At 44.8% G+C, this 18,512-nt stretch overlaps 2 protein-coding genes across 11 annotated transcripts in view; one reads left to right on the top strand and one right to left on the bottom strand.

The window, feature by feature from the left end:
* SLC31A2 (solute carrier family 31 member 2) overlaps positions 1–18,512 on the bottom strand; it is a 526,804-nt gene that overhangs the window by 22,399 nt on the left and 485,893 nt on the right. The window lies entirely within an intron of this gene.
* Positions 1–18,512, top strand: part of CACNA1B (calcium voltage-gated channel subunit alpha1 B) — a 323,575-nt gene that overhangs the window by 103,849 nt on the left and 201,214 nt on the right. For all 10 annotated transcript variants that reach the window (XM_083422809.1, XM_083422808.1, XM_083422807.1 and 7 more), the window contains exons 4-6: positions 8,528–8,619; positions 12,419–12,571; positions 16,560–16,747. In XM_083422809.1, the coding sequence (XP_083278935.1) occupies positions 8,528–8,619; positions 12,419–12,571; positions 16,560–16,747 (433 nt within the window). The remainder of the gene's footprint in view (positions 1–8,527; positions 8,620–12,418; positions 12,572–16,559; positions 16,748–18,512) is intronic.

Here is an 18,512-nt window from a genome sequence, read left to right as displayed (position 1 = left end):
AATGGCATTGTGAAGAACAGTGCTGAATGTGCAAGAATACAAATAAGTTTGCCACAAGTGTAGAAAATTGGTGGTGCTTTTCAATGTGGAAATGAACACAGAATGAGGTAGAGTTTTTTCAGCACAGCTCTCTGTGGAGCCCATTCAGGATGGCTACAATACATTTGCTGAAGTAGCTTTGCTGCAAATTGGTATTCATCTTCCTATGTCAATTTGCACAAACTAAAGCAACTGGTAAATTAGAATGCAGGCTGTCTCTAAAACCTTCAGTCACCCACCAAGAGGTAATTTTGCCTGACTGAAGCAATTTTTGGAAATAAGAAACTGAATCTGAGAGTGTAAAGGGCTTTTACTGTAGCTCAGTCAATTGGGGTATTGGCCTGTTAAAGTTTTGAAAACACTCTAGGCTACCAAACCCTAAGAGAATCTTTGTTCATTGAGAGTCTACAACCAAGGGAAGTGATGAGTCTGGAAGTGATTTAGAACACAGATGTTGAAATTAAGAAACACTTTTTAAATAATAATAATAATTTATTATTTGTACCCCACCCATCTGGCTGGGTTTCCCCAGCCACTCTGGGCGGCTTCCATAGAAAGAAAAAATACAGTAAAATATCACAGATGAAAAACTTCCCTGAACAGGGCTGCCTTAAGATGTAATAATAATAATAATTAAAAAAAACTTTAAAAAAGTTTATATTTAGTTAGTCAAATATATAATAAAGCTAATATTTAGTTTGGCTCTTTACATGTTGTTGGACTACAATTCCCAATTGCCAGGAATGATAGGAGTTGTTGTTGTTGTTGTTGTTAATTCAGTTGTATACCACCCTTCATCTGTAGATCATAGGGCAGTTCACAACATAAAAATACAAAATGAAAACACAAAATACATTATAAATCAAGAACAAGAATGAACCAATAAGCCCTTCACACAAACACAGTTAAAAGGCCATGGAATGTTTAATCATCTCAACACCTGATTATAGAGGAATGTTTTTACCTGGCACCTAAAGATATGTAATGAAGGCACCAGCCAAGGCTGCCCAGGGGAGAACATCCCACAAATGGGGAGCCACCACAGAAAACACCTGTTCTTGTGTTGTCACCCTCCAGACCTCTCATGGAGGGAGTGCATGAGGAAGGGCCTCAGACGATGATCACAGGGTCTGGGTCAGCTCATCTGGGGACAGATTGTGGCTTAGCAACATCTGGAGGGCCAAAGGCTGCCCACTCCTGCAATAAAGTCAGCATCTGAAGGTGCATGGGCAGTGAATGTTGAAATCATAGAATTATAGAGTTGGAAGGCACCCTGCGGATCCTCTGGCCCAACCCCCTGCGATGCAGGAATATACACCTGTCCCATGCGGGGATCAAACATGCAACCTAGGTGTTAGCAGCACCATACTCCAACCAACTGAGCTATCCAGGGAGCTTAATTATCAGAAACCAAAGTAATTCAAGCAGATGATGCAGAATAGTAAAACACAAGATACTGCTGGGTACTATCCAGAGTTCCATCCAGCCTGGAAAAAGGGGGGCTTAGTCGATATTTATAGAATTATGCAGGCTGTAGAGTACTGAGAAAGGGTTTTCTCCCTTTCTAGAGTACTAGAACCTAAGAGTTAAATGGTGGGAAATCAGGAGAGATATACAGTGGCATTGTGAATTTTTGGAATTTGGTCTTACATCAGGCAGGGATGACTGCCATCTTGGATGGCTTTTCAAATGGAACCAGACAAATTCATGAAGGAGAAGGCTACCATGATGACTATGTTCTGCCTCTATGGTTGGAGGCAGTAGAATCATAGACTTGTAGAGTTGGAAGGGACCCAAGGGTCACCAGTCCAACCCCCTGCAATGCAGGAATCTCAGCTAAAGCATCCATCCAACCTCTGCTTAAAAACTTCCAAGGAAGGAGAGCCCACCACTTCCTAAGGGAGACCATTCCACTGTTAAACAGCTCTTACTGTCAGAAAGTTCTTCCTGATCTTTAGCTGGAATCCCCTTTCTTGAAGTCATTGGTTCAGGTCTACCCTCAAGAGCAGGAGAAAACAAGCTTGCTCCATATTTCATGTGATAACCCTATGATATTTGAAGATGGCTATCATATCTCCTCTCAGTGTCTTCTTTTCCAGGCTAAATATACCCTGCTCCTTCAACTGTTCCTCATAAGGCTTGGTTTCGAGACCCTTGATCATCTTGGTTGCCCTCCTCGGCACATGTTTCAGCTTGTCAACATCCTTCTTAAATTGCTGAGCCCATAATTGGACACAGTTATTACAGGTGTGGTCTGACCATGGAAGAATAGTGGCGCTGTGGGTTAAACCACAGAGTCTAGGACTTGCCAATCAGAAGGGAGGTGGTTTGAATCCCCGCAACGGGGTGAGCTCCCGTTGCTTGGTCCCAGCTCCTGCCAACCTAGCAGTTCGAAAGCACGCCAAAGTGCAAGTAGATAAATAGGTACCGCTCCAGCCTTGAGAGGGCACTGGAAAAAGAGCCCCTCCAGTGCACACCTTGGAAATAGTCTGTTCCACTGCCGAGCCTCTTACTGACAGATAATTCTTCCTAATGTTTAGTGGGAATCTCCTTTCCCCTCCTCATTTGAATCCATTCGTTCAGGTCCTACTCTCTTGAGCAGCTCCATCTTGCTCCATCTTCCATGTGACAGCAGACCTTAAGATATTTGAAGATAGCTGTCGTATCAAGTCTTATCTTGCCCAGGCTAAACATATCCAACTCCTTCAGCTGTTCCTTGTAAGGCTTGATTCGCAGACCCAAATGCAATAAAGATAAATAAAATGAAGTGGCAGCTTGATCCAAGTGCTCAGCAGGCTATGTATCTTGGCTTTTACTGCACGAAGGAATCAACTCAGGTTGCAGAACTGAATATCTAAATCTTTATTCCTCGTATTGGTGCGTCATAAAAGTAGGCCAAGGACAGAGGACAGCTCAGGTGGCAGGCAAGGCTGGGCAAGCTAAAACGTTGATCCAACAAGCTGCATTCCCCCTGTGCCTAGCAAATGGGATTGTGTTTTGGACTGGGCAAGCAAGTGGAAACCCTTCTGGGAAGCCTGAACCTGACCTGTCTGCTTTGTCTATGGGAACCCCCCCCCCCCTGCTTCACCTGGACCCAATGGTGTCTTTCCCAGGGCCCTAGATATATTCTTTTCTTTAAGCCAGGTAGGAGTTTGTTTCAGCAGTGGGCCCTGCTATGGCATTGGGGCCATGGCACTATCCAAGTATTCCAGATGCTGGCACAGGCTTTGGATTCCCACCCTTTCCATTCCCTAGTTGTCTTCTTGTTTAATCCTCAGTGGCTTCTTAGTGGTTAGTTCTTTCTTACATTTGCTCCCCTCCAAGCATTCTTGTCATTTGGCTCCTTTGATCTCTTCCATGCTTCTTCATCTGGGGTGTGTGTGTGTGTGTGTGTGTGTGTGTATGTTCGTGTATGTTCTCTAGCTATGTTTGCTTCTTGAAAGAGAGGCTCCAATGGGATCACTGGGAGTGGGTAGGGGAGAAGGAAGCATGCTCGAATGAAAGGCAGCGCTCGAATTTTACCGAGTTAGCAGAAGCCCTTTTGGTTAATTACTGCTCCCTTCTCCCTTGGGGACTGGCATTATTTTTCCTGCGAAGGAGTTCAGAGCGGCATCCCAGTGAGAGCTAGCTGTAAAGGAGCTGCCTCTTGTTATGCAGTCTGGCAGGAGTAATGGCATTAGCTCTCGGTAATAATCTGCAAAATGTTTTCCAAAAAAAGAGAGAAGTGCTTACTCTCATTTCATTTAAAGGTGGGGTGGATGAGGCTAATGGCAGATCAGCCAATTCCTGTTCCTTGTCAGTTATTGCATGCATTCTCGTTTGGGAAGGGCTTAGTGGTAGAGCATTTGCTTTGTAGGCAGAGGTGCCTAATTCAGCCCCCAGGTTTTCCAGGCAGGGCTGGGAATTTCCCCATTCTGAAATCCAGGAGTATTGCTGCAGATCAGTGTAGGCAATACTGAGATAGATGGTCCAAAGAGCTGATTTGGTTTAAGGCAACTTCCTGCTTTGCACTATTCTTTTTCTGCAGGGGGAGGGGGGGTGAAGGTTACTGGCAGAGCATTTTCTTTGCATGCAGAAGATCTCCAGCATCTCTGGGCTGGGGGCTGGGAATGTCCCCTTTCTGAAACCCCAGAGATCAACTTCCAGTCAGTGTAGGCAATATTGATTTCAATACCCCAGTGGTAGGACTTGGTATAAGGCAGCTCCCTATGTTTCTAGATCCATTCTGCACTTTTAAAAAAGCACCAAAATTGCATTTAAGTTGTGTGCTCTTTACCATAAAGTATGGATAGATTGGGACACGGGTGGCGCTGTGGGTTAAACCACAGAGCCTAGGACTTGCCGATCAGAAGGTCAGCAGTTCGAATCCCCATGACGGGGTGAGCTCCCGTTGCTCGGTCCCTGCTCCTGCCAACCTAGCAGTTCAAAAGCACGCCAGGGTGCAAATAGATAAATAGGTACCGCTCTGGCAGGAAGGTAAATGGTGTTTCTGTGTGCTGCTCTGGTTCGCCAGAAGCGGCTTAGTCATGCTGGTCACATGACCCGGAAGCTGTACACTGCCTCCCTCAGCCAATAAAGCGAGATGAGTGCCGCAACCCCAGAGTCGGTTATGACTGGACCTAATGGTCAGGGGTCCCTTTACCTTTTTATGGATATATTGTCCTTTCATTGTTGTTTCTATCAGTTTCTCATTTTTCCAATCAGTGGCTGAGCACTTGCTTTGCATGCAGGAGACCCTGGCTTCCATCTCCAACACCCCCAGAAAGAACAGGAACTGCCCCCAGTCTGAAACCCTAGAGTGTTGCTACCAGTCAGTGTGGACAGTAGAGAGCTCCTGTTTCCAATGAGCTAATGCACACTGGATCTGAGCATGAAGAACAGAGTGTCTCTCATGGATTGTGAACTTTTAAGGGAATATTTACTGAGACAATCCACAGGTGACTTAGGAGGCACTGGTATGGACACTGGCCAATATTATTCAGGGCTGACTTCATCATTTTCTGGTGTACTGAGTAGCTCCCCACTTCAAGCTGCAAGGAAGCCAATATTCTGTTCCAGGTGATGGCTCTAATGGAGTGTTCTGGTCAAGACAGGGTGTAGCATTCAGGATGGACAGCTCCATGTTGAGACACTTTAGAACGGTGCTTCAGCAACAGATAACCCCAGGATGAGCAACCGAGCATTAAATAAGACTGCAGCTCTGCCCCCCAGGGGGAGAAGGGGCACTGCCTAATTCAGCAGCCATAGGCTCCCACCATATAGGGGAAAACAATTGTTCCATTGGAGCTTCTCAACTGAAGTCCTTGGAAGATGGCAATGAGACCTCTTCAGACTAGAGAGGTGTTGACAGAATGGCCCCCTCCTGGATTAGGGCTGCTAAGGCAATGAGGACCACAATGACCATATTTCCTCATGCTGTCTGATTCTTCCACCAAGTTCACAGCCTTGTAGCCTGAAGATGGAAAGTTGGACTTTGTAGCTGTGACATCTGGCTGCGAACATGTTTCCAGGAACATAAGAATCTGGCTTATACTGAGTCAGACCCATTGGCTCCTCTTGCTCAGCATTGTCTGCATTGTCCATATTGGTTGGCAGCTGTTCTCCAGGGTTTCAGAAAGTATACCCTCCCAGCCCTACCTGAAGACATCAGGGACCTTCTGCATGCAAGGCACATGCTCTACCATTAGCTATGGTCCCTCAAACATAGTAAGATGCTTCATACTGTATCAAACCATTGGTCTATCCAGCTTAATATTGCTCACATTTAATAGCAACAGTTTCCCAGGTTTTCAGACAAGTCTTTCTCCTGGCCCCTGAGACTTTCCGCATGCCAAGCAGATGCTCTCCCACTGAACTATGGCCCTTCCCCATTTGGCTCTTGCATCTCTGTAGTTGTGTCTGTTAAATCTAAACTTTGAGAGCTGATCAGCCTCCTTCACTGGCTCCTAAGTTTGGGTCCCTGGCAGAGAACAGCACAACTTCATCTCAAAAGCCACCAGAGACCAATTCTGTCATTGGTGAGAATATCTGATGATTAACTTTTCCAGTGAAGTGTTTGCTTCTGCCAGGCAACCGATGTTTTATAAATGAGCAATTAAAAGCAGGGAGGAAAGTGAGCAAGTGAGCTGGCGTGAGGATCTCAGAATGAGATGTCTGTCAGAGTGTGATCGTTACTGGTTCAAATGACTTTCAGTGGCTTGGGCTCGTGTTTTGGCAGCTCACGCTTTCCTATTCATTCTCTCCAGGTTCCTCCCCACCCCCGCTAAATATAATTGCTTCCATTTATGGTGTACATTTGATCCCAGTGGAAAACTAAACACTGAGCATCTCGGCTGGGGATGGGTGTCACGCTGCAAGGGGCTTGGCTGCTCACACCTACCTCTTCTATTCAAGTTCAAAAGTAGGGGTTAGGAACTTCAGGCCTGTGGGCCAAATGTGGCCCTCGGAACTTCCCCCAGACACACAGATTCCCAGCTTTACCAGCCCTGCTTCACATCATCCTTGTGTGTTTTCGCCGGGTGGGATGTGTCCTTGAACTCTGATAAAGTTTCTTCCTTGCCTGGATGGTGGGTAGAGTGGGATGTGTACGTGCGTAGAAATCTTATAGTGCAAAGATAACATTTACATTTATTGACCTGCCCATTTTTACTTCTGGCCCTGCACACAATTGGCTCCTCCTTTTTTCCTAGGAGCACCACTGGAAGACTTCATGGGTGCCGCTGTCTCCTTGGGCATTGGGTTGGTGACCCTGGTCTATATTTACCAGGAACTATCCCTATTTTCTGGCCCCTCCTGGGTACATCACGGTTTCCCTTCCCACCACTTTCTGCCTTTTTGGTTAAAAAGTTCTGGAATTTTCGTTCTGCGGAGTTCAACTCTCCTCTTTTGGCCTCTACAAGTCATATATTTGAGAAACACACACACACAGAAACATGCATGAACATGGGGAGGAATATTGGCATCTTTTTATACTGCTGCTGAAATACTTGCACTGGTTTCTAATTAGCTACTGATGTTGGTGAGCAAGGTGTTGATATTGGTGAGCAAAGCCCTATATAGCTTGTGACCGGGACACCTAAGGTAAGGTTACCAGATTTTTTTCAATGAACCTGGGGACACTTTTCAACTTCAATGGATTTTGTATGGGGACTGATTTGTAAATATGGCGACTGTCCCTGGGAAACGGGGACATCTGGTAACCTTAACCTAAGAGATTGCTCACCACTTACATACCCAACCAATCACTGCGTTCTTCTGGAGAGGGCAGATATCATCCTATCAATAGGTTCATTCTGCATAATGCTGGAATCAGGCCTTTAGTGGTGGGCAACCAGTTTTCCTACCCCTGACGTAGAGTCTTCAGTAGTGCAGAACAATTATTAGTTGGGGACTGAGGAGCAGTCTTTGGCCTCACCAAAGTGATACCAGGCTGCCTCTGAAATGATGGATGAGCAAAGGTTCCAAAACTGGGGCCTGGCGTAAGGTGTTTATACATATAAGGAATATTGCATTAGTTTTCCTGCTAGTGCTTTTGTCCTGTTTTCTAACCCTCCCTTCACACTGCAGTGTCTGTTGCATTAAGGAATTCTGGCTTTTTGACTGAAATAGTGGAATGTTGCTTTCAATTTCATTCACATGTGGGGCAGGGGGCGGGATTTGTGATGCAACAACCAATGTCACTGGGAAATGTTGCTATTCCCTCACCCTTCTGTTCCCCCATGATTCCCCCATGAAAACAGCAGGAAAAAACTGTATGCCATCTCACCACCCCACATTTTCATAGAATCATAGCCTGACCAGCAAGGGTATTTATGCAAAAACTCCTAGGTAAGAACAGAAAGCCACTGCCAGTCAGTTTAGGCAATACTTGCTCTCAAGAGTTTGATCAGTCCAGACTTCTCCCAAACCCTTGTTTCCCCACCTACGCATGAGCTGAATTAAAACTTGAGCCAGCTCTTTCTGTTGGAAAGTATTTCCTGATGTTTAGTTGGAATCTCTTTTCTTGTAATTGAATCCATTGGTTTGAGTCCTACCCTCCAGAGCAGGATAAAACACACATGCTCCATCTTCCATGTGAAAGTCCTTGAGACATTGGAAGATGGCTATCACATCTCCTCTCAGTCTCCTCGTTTCCAGGCTAAACATACCCGGCTCCTTCAACCACTCCTCATAAGGCTTGGTTTGTCACTTTACTCCCATAATCTTTTGGGGTTTATGGGGTTGCCAGTGGATTTTTTTCCTGGAAACGATTAACGTGGAAATGAGTGCTGAACTTCCATTATATTCCACTAGAGTTCTGAAGGTGGCTTTTGCATTGTGTGGAAGCAGAAATTAACAGTTAGGGAAACATCAGGAAGACAGAATAAACTGCTTTGTGCACACAGCCTTAGTGAGCCAGTCGGCTCCAGTGGTTTAGGGCTTTTATTCAGAGCCCTGAAAACTCTCATCTTAACACAATTTCTTCCATTCTCTCTCCTTCTCCCATTAGGATTCTGGCTACTGCTGGGGCTCAGTTTGACTTGCGGACGTTGAGAGCTGTCCGAGTACTGAGGCCGCTGAAGCTTGTATCAGGAATCCCAAGTGAGTACAATATGACTTCCATGTCTTACTTTTGCCTCTGGCCCCCCACCAGGTTAAGGGTTTCTCAGCCCTGACTTTTCCAAGAGCTAGGGAATCTTTAGTCCTCCAGATGCTGCTGAACTACAACTCCCATCATCCCAAGCCATCAGCTTTGCTTGCTGGGGCTTATGTCTGGCTCTCCAGACATTGCTGAACTGCAACTTCCATCAATATGATACCAAATAATTATGGGAGCAGTAGCTTGTTGAGGGTGCTGAGAGTTGTTGGAGACCCCTATCCTCCACACAGACCTACAATTCCCACAGTAGTTTAACAGTTGATCCCTCTTCACAGAGAACTCTGGGAATTGTAGCTCTATGAGCGGAAGGGGGTGTGTGTGTTCCTAACTCTTAGCACCCTTAACAATTTACACCTCCCAGCATGCTTTGGGGGAGCCATGATTGTTTAAAGTGGTATCACAGTGCTTTAAATGTATGATGGCTTAAGTCAAGTTGAAAAGAGTTTGCTCAGTACTAAATTGTTCCTATGGATTTCAAGCCTGTGCCTGGAGTTTTTATAGCCTGAGCGTCTCATCAATGTTTCCTGGCACGCGAATGGGGTCCTTGCAGCCAAGGAGCTCCTATCCGCTGGCTGTGAAGGCAGCTTTGTTTCATTCTGCAATGTCTGCATAAAATTATCTGACTCTGCCGTCTCCTTGGCTTCATCTCTTATCTCCTGTGCTTTAATTTAAAGTGTCTTTTTTGTTTGGTGAAGGGCATGGGAGTTGAGTGACAGCTCTGCAGGTTTGTGTGTCCTCTTTGTGTGTCTAGCGATGGTTCTGTACAAGGGATAGGCAAGCAAAAGGGATAGGCAACCAATGAAATGGGGAGGAGCAAACATAACTTATTGCAGATATCAGGACCTTAGTCCTGGAACTCAATATGGCCTCCAGACCCGTCTCTCTCTGGCCCTCAGAACTCCCCTGGGCCACACCCTCTTTTCTAAAGCCAGAATCCTCACCACCCTTGCTTTGCTTCCTCCTTTATTTTAATTTTTTGGCTTGACTGAGATGTATCCTTGGGCTCTATTAATGACTCTATCTTGAATGTGTGGAATTTATCTTTGCTCCACCTACTTTTGCCTTTGACCCCACCCACCACTGTCATGTGACAACCCTCCCCCCAGAAGGCTGCCTAAAAGGGAATGTGGCCTTTGGGCTGAAAAAAAGGGGCCTCTGACCTTGACTTAGCCCATGTTCCCCCCTCTTAAATTGCTGATCATCATATAATTGTTGATTAGTGGGGAAATAGGGATTGTGGTCTGCAGAACTAGTTGCGTGCTCAGAGGATGGGAAGGGAGCCTCAATTTCTTTTGTCCCTGTGGCAGCTTTATGCTTCACATCAGATGTATTTGCCTTGAGCCGTTCCCTGGCTCCTGGTGTGTTTTGAAGCCTTGCTCTGTTTTTACAGGGGAGGGTGTTACTCAGTACTAGAGAAGATGCTTTTCCATTGACGAAAAGGCTGTTCTACCTTCACTGATGGAGGCAGGATGCCTCTGAATACCAGTTGTTGGAAATCACCAGTAGACAGAGTTCTATTCTGCTCAGGTCCTTTTTGTGGGCTTCCCAATGGGGCATCTGGTTGGCTACTGTGAGACGAGGATGCTGGACTAGTTGGGCCTTTGGCCTGATCCAGCAAGGGTATTTATGCAAAAGGACCTAGGTTAAAACAGACCCCTGTGTGAATCCAGAAAAAGCCACTGCCTGTCACTTTAGGTAACACCTGCTCTTAGGGGTGTGATGGATCCAGCCCCCTCCCAAACCCTTGTCTCCCTGCCTATGCATGAGCTGAATTAAAATCTGAGCCAGAGATTCAGTGGGTCCTATTGTAATGCGATGTTCTTTGAATTAAAACCACAGCAACTTAACGATGCTTACGTCTGAGTCCCTGTATTATTTCCTAGCTACAAATCAGGGGTGCTTATGGAATTTGATTCTGTGAATTCTGAATCAGATATATCTGGACTTGTGTATGGATTATGTGTATACAGTGCATACACCCCTAAGAATTTGCACTTCTCTCAATTATGTGATACAGTTTTCAGCTGAAAAAAGTATAACAAGGTTGTGTTTAAACTGCATATTTTAGGATAAAATGCATTAAAAAATTCGTACATTTGTAATAAGATACATCATTAAATGCTAGAGGAGTGCAACAGATCTACATGATATCTGAGGCATCTGGTTGAAACAAGACACCTCAGGTGTTTCATCTTTTAGTTTTTTACTTGCCCAACTCAGACTGGAATGTTTACAAGGCCTCCTGAGTTGGTGTGGCAATCCCTCTGAAGCCTCTGTCGACTTGTTCACCAAATAAAATTTCTGTAGACATTTTTGTTGTTGCTGCAGTTAAAAGCAAAACCAAGTTCCTGTAGTGGAAATGCTCTGGTGCAGCTCAAGTGGGGAGTTAAGGGGTGGGGGTAGTTTGTTTTGATGGACACATATAGCTTTTAATCAAGAGGGAAATATTTTACCAGGGATCTCCAATCACAGCACTTCAGCAGCAGATGAAAGTAGTTTCACTTGCTGGCTCATAGCTCTTTTCCAAGCTCTGCCACTCCAAAGCAGGAAAGTTTGAAGAGTGGTGGTCTGTTTGGGCTCCGTGTCAGCCTTTCCAATTGCTTTCCGTTGACAACAACCCCTTGTGCCCCAATATCTACATTAATTGTTATGGGTTACACCAGATGTTATTCCTGCTCAGAGTAGACTTACTGAAATTGATGGACATAATTAACTGTGACCCATTCATTTTAATGGGTCTGTTCTTAGTAGAACGTCATATCTTGTTTTCAGCTCCAGTTTGCATTTACTTGTGCAGCCTTTTTCAACTTTGGGCCCAGATGTTGCTGGACTACAGCTCCCAAAATTCCTAGCCAGAATGGCTGGTGGTCAGGAACCAAAAGTTGTGAAAGACTGGCTTAGAGCATAGTGTTATCCCTAATCCCTTAGTTTAGGGCTGGTGGATGATAATTCCATTTCATTTTATGAAAAAAATATTAGTTATGTCTCCCCTCACTCAAATCAGTTCTCAAGACTTCTCAAGACTTCCAGCACAAAAAACTGTGTTTGGACATATTTGGCTGCAGTTTGACAGGTTTGCTTCCCGGGGGCAACCTAGCTCACATGTCAGCATTTTTCAGACTGATTGCCCCAAAACACTAGGAGAGGTTAAGTGATTCCTATTGTCCCCATCCCCAAATTTTACAGGCTGTCTTTGAGAGAGAACCACTGCAATTGCCCTTCTGAGGATTGGTGGGGTTCATGCGACCATGGCTGCAAATTTCATCAAATTTCCCCCAATATTTTTTTTTTTTAAATTAAAAATCCACTTGACCCCAGCCCTCAAATTCCGGATGTCTATGGCTGTAGTTTGGCCTTCTGGAAGGGTTGTTACACCTGCAAATTTCACCTCCTTCTGTCAAAATCTTTTTTTATTCTCATAATAATGAATGGTGGAAATATAGCTTAAATTGGACAGACTAAAGAGTGACTTGTACGATCAGGCTGCTCTCTGAAGTGACAGATATGAACCGGATCTTGTGGCTAGTCCACACTGCTATTAATTACATATTTAAACACACATATTCATGTTGTCATTTTTTAAAAATGTAGATTAATGTGGAAAGAGTGTGGATGAAACTTAAGAGTGGAAATATTTTAAAATGTCACAGCCTGTAAATAGATCAACTCCCCTAGTTCCAATCTCTGTTCTCCTTCTAAATATCCCCGAATAGCTAACATTGCTTTCTGCTTCTTGTTCAGGTTTGCAGGTTGTTCTCAAGTCCATCATGAAGGCAATGGTACCTCTCCTGCAGATCGGGCTCCTACTCTTCTTTGCCATTGTGATGTTTGCTATCATTGGGCTGGAGTTCTACATGGGGAAGTTTCACAAAACCTGCTTCAACAATGAAACAGGTGAGATTAATTAATGTCCACTAGGGGTGTGGTGGGGATGGGACTCAGAAGGCTATTTCTAAAATAAAAAAGGCAATGACTTTTGGGGGATCGGAATGGAGCAGGAAGCAGAATTAAAACAAGTCTGTTAACCAGTCGTTTTGTGGGTAAGGGGGCTTCAGTACCATGGATAGCTCTGTGCCCCTTGCCTTGCCTATCAGCAGCAGAATCTTCTTAGTTTGTTTTGCAGTGTTTCACATCCATCTTTGTGTTGTGTTGTTATTAAGCTGTTCATGTTCCTCTGCATCATGGTCCAGTTCTCCACTCCATAACACATACTGGCAATATGCACATATTGAACACTTCATCTTTCAAATCTAATGAAATGTTTTTATTTTTCATTACGGGGCTGAGTTTTCCAACAGCCACCCACAATTGTTTTATTCTCATCTTTATTTATGTTGTTTGGATTTTTTTTCCTACCCAGTATGATTTTATGTCCTAAATAGATGTGTTCCTCAACTTGCTAAGTTTCTTTACCTTCTATATAATTGTCTTCATTAAACATTACTTTAGTCTTAGCTCGATTCATCTTCAGTCCTACATTTTTTAATTCTTCCAGCATTTCTTGCAGTTTTTGTTGACTCTTAGCTATCACAACTGTATCATCTGCATATCATAGTTTACTTTGATATCTTCTGTTAACATTGATTCCTTTTTCTGACCATTCCAGCTTTTTGAGGCTTAGGTGATAAGCTATCTCTTTTTCTTATGCTTCTTTTCAAAGGTATTGGGTTGGTCTTTATATGGAAATTATATGTTGCTGTCGCTTTCTTTGCTATTTCTTTGCAGTTTTGTCTGCTATCAACTCTGCAGTTACATCATGCGTGTTGTATAATCCAGGTTTCAATAATATTGATGGCCTTTTCATAACCAGTGAATGCAATGTATACGTATGGGGATGCGTATGGGAACATTTTCCATCAATATTTTCATAGTAGATGATCTGCTGTAGAATATCATTTTCTTAACACCACAATAGACTTTGCAAAAACAAGAGAAACCATGCAGACTTCAGCTTTAACCTTCGCAAGACTTGAGTTAAATGGTTGTACCCTCCCCACACCCTGCTTTGTATAACTTTGATTACTGGTGCAGTTAGGTAAATTCAGACTCTGGGCTTGCTCCCTTCTCCTCCAAAATATATTCTGTTACTTAATTAAAATTGTGGTGAGCCAGCTTTGCTGCATTTGGGGGCCCTCTTGTTTATTCTTCAGAGTGGGGCATACAAATACAGGGAATTGCTTTATACTCAGACCATTGATCCATCTAGTTGAGTTCTCCATGCACTTACTGGCAGTGGCTCTGCAGGATTCAGGCAGGAGTCTCACAATGCCTTACAAGGAGATGCTGGGGATTCTATCTTGGACTTTCTGTGTGCAAAGCAGATGTTCTACCATTGAGACATGGCTTTTCCTCTAAAACATAGGAATCTTGAAAGCTGCCTTATGAGTCAGACTGAGCTCAATCTAGCTCAGTATTGTCCACACTGGTCAGCAGGGACTCTCCAGGGTTTCATGCAGGTGCCTTTTTTAGCTCTACCTGTGCTTCACTCATTCCTTAAACCTCCCTGCACTGCCTCTGCTCTAACAGTCTATTAGGACTGCCCCACCAGCCTCAGTCTGCCCACCTGCCTGCCTTCTTACTTACAACTGATTGTCAGCTTCCTCTTCCTCCTTAGTGTCAGTGTTGCGTGGCGAGTTCCCGTCTCCCCTCCAGTGGAAATAAAGACACATGACACAATTATTTAGGTTAATGGGCTAAAAATGGCCACAACTTTATTGGTTACAGGTAATGAGCGGTTTTGGCTTAGGCTTTGGTCCTAATCGACTATCTGGCTTCAGCCTGTCTGCTTGAAGCCTGGGAAGGGTTAACCACCAGTAGGGGGAGTCCTGCTGATGCACATCAACTAGGAGCTCCCCGGGGTCACTGCTTAGGGCGTGCCTTTGGCCCTCACCTCTCCAGGCTTTGGACAGGGCCACGCCCCCCGGAATCCTTTATCAGACTACCCTTCAATATGTGGGGCAGGTGATGGCGTAACCTCCCCTCTTCCATCTACAGAGCAATACCAATGCCTAACCGCCAATGCCAAGGAGGTTGTGACAATTTGCTACGAGGTAGGTGAAAAACCAAGAGGCTGGTGCCAATTTGCCAAGTGGAAAAAATTCCTACCAGGCCCCTTAACGGCGACCAACCGAGGTCCATAGCAATGTTGGAAAGAAAACCTAAAGGGAGGGAGGGTGGGAAACTGGAGCAGCTGAAGCGGCTGAAAGAGGGAGATCCCCGGCCGCATCAGCTAAATACTGCAGGCCACGCCTCCAGGCCAGCTGATTGGCTGGCCAGGGGATGACACGGCCGGGGATTCCCTCAATCACTCGGAGGCTGAGAGTCAGCCCCCGCGCACATGGAGGGGGCGTGAAGCCCGCAACCCCACCTCCTCTCTAGCTCGGAAGTGGCTTTGTCCTCTTATTAAGTTATTTATTTATATAAAAATATCTGTGTACTGCTGTACCATAAAGATATATCACAGTGATTTATAGCAATATAAAACCATAAAACCGTACAGTAAAATCACAAAAAGTTAAAAGCAAAATAATTAAAAATGAACATTAGTAGACCATGGAGGGAATGTACTCTTAATTCTCTGCAGAGGCCTGGTGGAATGGAGAAGTTTTCAGCAGGTGTTTAAAAGGCTCCTGCTGAATCTCTATTGGCAGGAGGTTCCACAGGACTGGGCCAAGGACACCAAAGGCTCTCTCTCTCGTTGTTGTCAAATGAGCCTCGCCATCTCTGGGAGCAGCTAGAGATGCTCCTGCAGATGATAGAAGGCTTCAGGCGATCTCAGAAGTATCCCAGACCCAAGATGTTCAGGGGGTTGTAAATCAAAACAAGAACCTGGAACTTGGCTCGGTAGAAGATGCAGCTGCTCTAACAGTGGTGTCCCATGTTCTTGACCAGCAATCTGACTGCAGCATTCTGCACCAGCTGGAGCTTCTGAGCCAGATCCAAGGGCAGCCCCACATACAGTAATCTAGCCTCAAGGTTATCAGTGCATGGACTGCAGTGGGCAGGCTATTCCTGTCCAGGAATGGACATAGAACTCAACAGGAAGACTTAGGTGGCTCTGCCTGTCCTTAGCTCGGGTGCCACCTATTGTTGGCCTCCACGCCTTCTGCCCTGCTAGCTGCTACTGGTCTGTACCTTCTCCCTATCAAAGCACAGTAATGATATTCTTTAAAAGGCCACTGGTCCACAGGAGTTTCCTGGAGCTGTAGTCCCTTGTGCAACTGGGGAGGCATATGAACCCAACCTGCTCTCATCTGCTTAAGGCAACGGGAGCTGTCCTTGTGGAGAAGCAGTATTCGAAGCAGGCAGCAAAAGTAGTTCAGGGAGGGAGCTGTCAAACAAAGGGATCTCCCTGATTAGCAGTGGGAACTGGAAGATGGGGTTGATTTCAGATGCAAGGGCTAATTGAGACACAGGTGCATAATTCACACCTGCTTGTTGTTGGACTAGAAAAAGTGTGCCCTCCTGGTTTTGTAGGGATCCCTAAGGAAATGAGAAGGGGTGAGGGATGCGGAGGAGTTAGACTCTGAGCTCACTGAGGGAGTGAAAGAGGTGCATCTACTTTACACATAGAAGGTTCCAGGTTCAATTCCCAGTGTCTCCAAGAACTATGGACAGCTGCTGCCAGTCAGTGTAGGAAATACAAAGCTAGATGGACTAATGGTATAACAGTATTCTGAAGGGCAATATCCTGGCAGAATGGTAAAGTTTTCAGCAGGTGTTTAAAAGTTGACATAGAAGGCACCCCAAATTGGGCAGATCTTGTTCTCCCATCACCACCCCATTGTCCAAAATTTGCTCCTTGGACCTGATGTGTTCTCTAATTCTGCTCTAGATTACTTCTGTTCACCCACCACCCTTCTTTCCCCTTCCTTCTTCATAGGGGAGAGGCTGGGAGATTTCCCCTGTGGAGAGGAGAGGCCTGCAAGGCAATGTGAAGAAGGAGAAATTTGCAAGCAGTACTGGGAGGGCCCCAACTTTGGAATCACCAACTTCGACAACATCCTCTTTGCTGTGCTCACTGTTTTCCAGTGTATCACGATGGAGGGTTGGACTGACATTCTCTACAATGTAAGTATCACCAGCCATGTTGGTGAAGCTTGTTGTTGCTATTGCAGGGATTCCATCACTCTGTTGCACTGCAGAACAGTCTTCCCTGGCCTGGTGACCAACCCAGGCTTTGGGCTGTATCAAATGTAGACCCATTGATGCATGTGACTGACCTAGATGGATACAACCCTAGTAGACACAATTAACTTAAATCCATTTATTTGACTCTGAATATAACTTAGTTGCAATCAGTGCTTTATTTCTTCATTGAGAATGTATAGACCAGTTAATCATAAAACATTCTAATATCCACAAAACTGTTTACCATTTAACCTCCCTCCTTCCCTCCCTTCCTCCCTCCCTCCCTCCTTCCCTCCCTCCCAGTATACCTAAGATAATTATCAAGACAATGCAGATGATATAAGGAGAGTTTTACTGGATCAGGCCAGTGAAGCAACAGTGAGAGCATAGGATCTGAACCAATGGATTCAAATGACAAGAAAGCAGATGCCAACTAAACATTAGGAAGAACTTTCTGACAACAAGAGCTGTTTGGCAGTGGAATGGATTCTTTTTGGAAGGTGGTGGATTCTCCTTCATTGGAGATTTTAAACAGAGGCTGGTTGACCATCTTTCAAGGACTCTTTAGCTGTGATTGCAGAGGGTTGAAGTAGATGACCTTGGTGTCCCTTCTAACTCTACAGTTATATGAAACTATGAATTTAGAGACCAGGGTTCAAATCTTCACTCAGCCAGGAAGGTTGGTGGGTTACCTTGTGGTAGTCACTATCTCTGAAGAAATTGAAGCTGAAGAAAGCTTTCTAGCAAGACTTTATCTGAGACGTGATTTATGCTGCAGGCAGGGAGATTGAAGCATTGATGAGGCAAAAGGGCTTTCAGAAGAAAACCTTGGGGAAGAGAGCTCCATTCTTGAAATGTTGATGTGATGATGGGGGGGGGGGGAGGAATAAACATTCCTGCAAGAACTTCTGTGCTTGCTACCAGAAAGTGACATAGGATTTTAGAGAGATGCATTCTGGAATGGGTCTTGAAGGGTCCAGTCCACTTACTGCAGTACACAATCACCCCCATCCACTCTCTTGCAGCAGCATCAACACACAAAAAGGCAAATAAGAACATAGGAAGAGCCCTGCTGGATCAGGCCAAGGGCCCATCTAGCCCAGTATCCTGCTCTCATAGTGGCCAATCAGATGTCTGTAGGAAACTGACAAAACAGGATTAGAGCACAAGAATCTTCTCCCCTCCTGCGTGTGGTTTGTTGTTGTTGTTGTTGTTGTTGTTTTGGCAGCTGTTTTTCAGAAGCCTTCTGCCTCTGTGGAAGCAGAGCATAGCCATGACGGCTAGTAGGCACTGATAGCTATATCCACCATGAATTTGTATCCTCTTTTAAAGCCATCCAAGTTGGTGACCATCACTGCCTCCTGTGGTAGTGAGTTCCATAGTTTAACTTTGTGCCTTGTGAAGAATATTCCAACATTCAGGTTCATTAGATGTCCACAAGTTCTAATGTTATGAGCCAGGGATAAAGAAAAACTTTTCTCTATCCACTTTCTCCATGACAGGTATGTTAATTTCACTGGGTCTATTGTGGATAGAACTTTGTTAAATACAGCCCTGGAGCTTTAACTTTCTGACATTCTAAGGGATGGGGGAGAACTTCGACTTGGTTCTTACTTTATTGCAAAACTACCTAATTCTCATTTTCTGAAACTATATGTGCACCAGAACACAGCTATCCTTTGAAGTTTGCACTTCTCCAACCACA

Source organism: Podarcis tiliguerta, assembly GCF_965153285.1.
Source record: "Podarcis tiliguerta genome assembly, chromosome: Z".
NCBI classification, from domain to species: domain Eukaryota; kingdom Metazoa; phylum Chordata; class Lepidosauria; order Squamata; family Lacertidae; genus Podarcis; species Podarcis tiliguerta.
The sequence above is the reverse complement of the archived record's forward strand: the minus strand, read 5'-3'. Positions and strand labels throughout refer to the sequence as shown.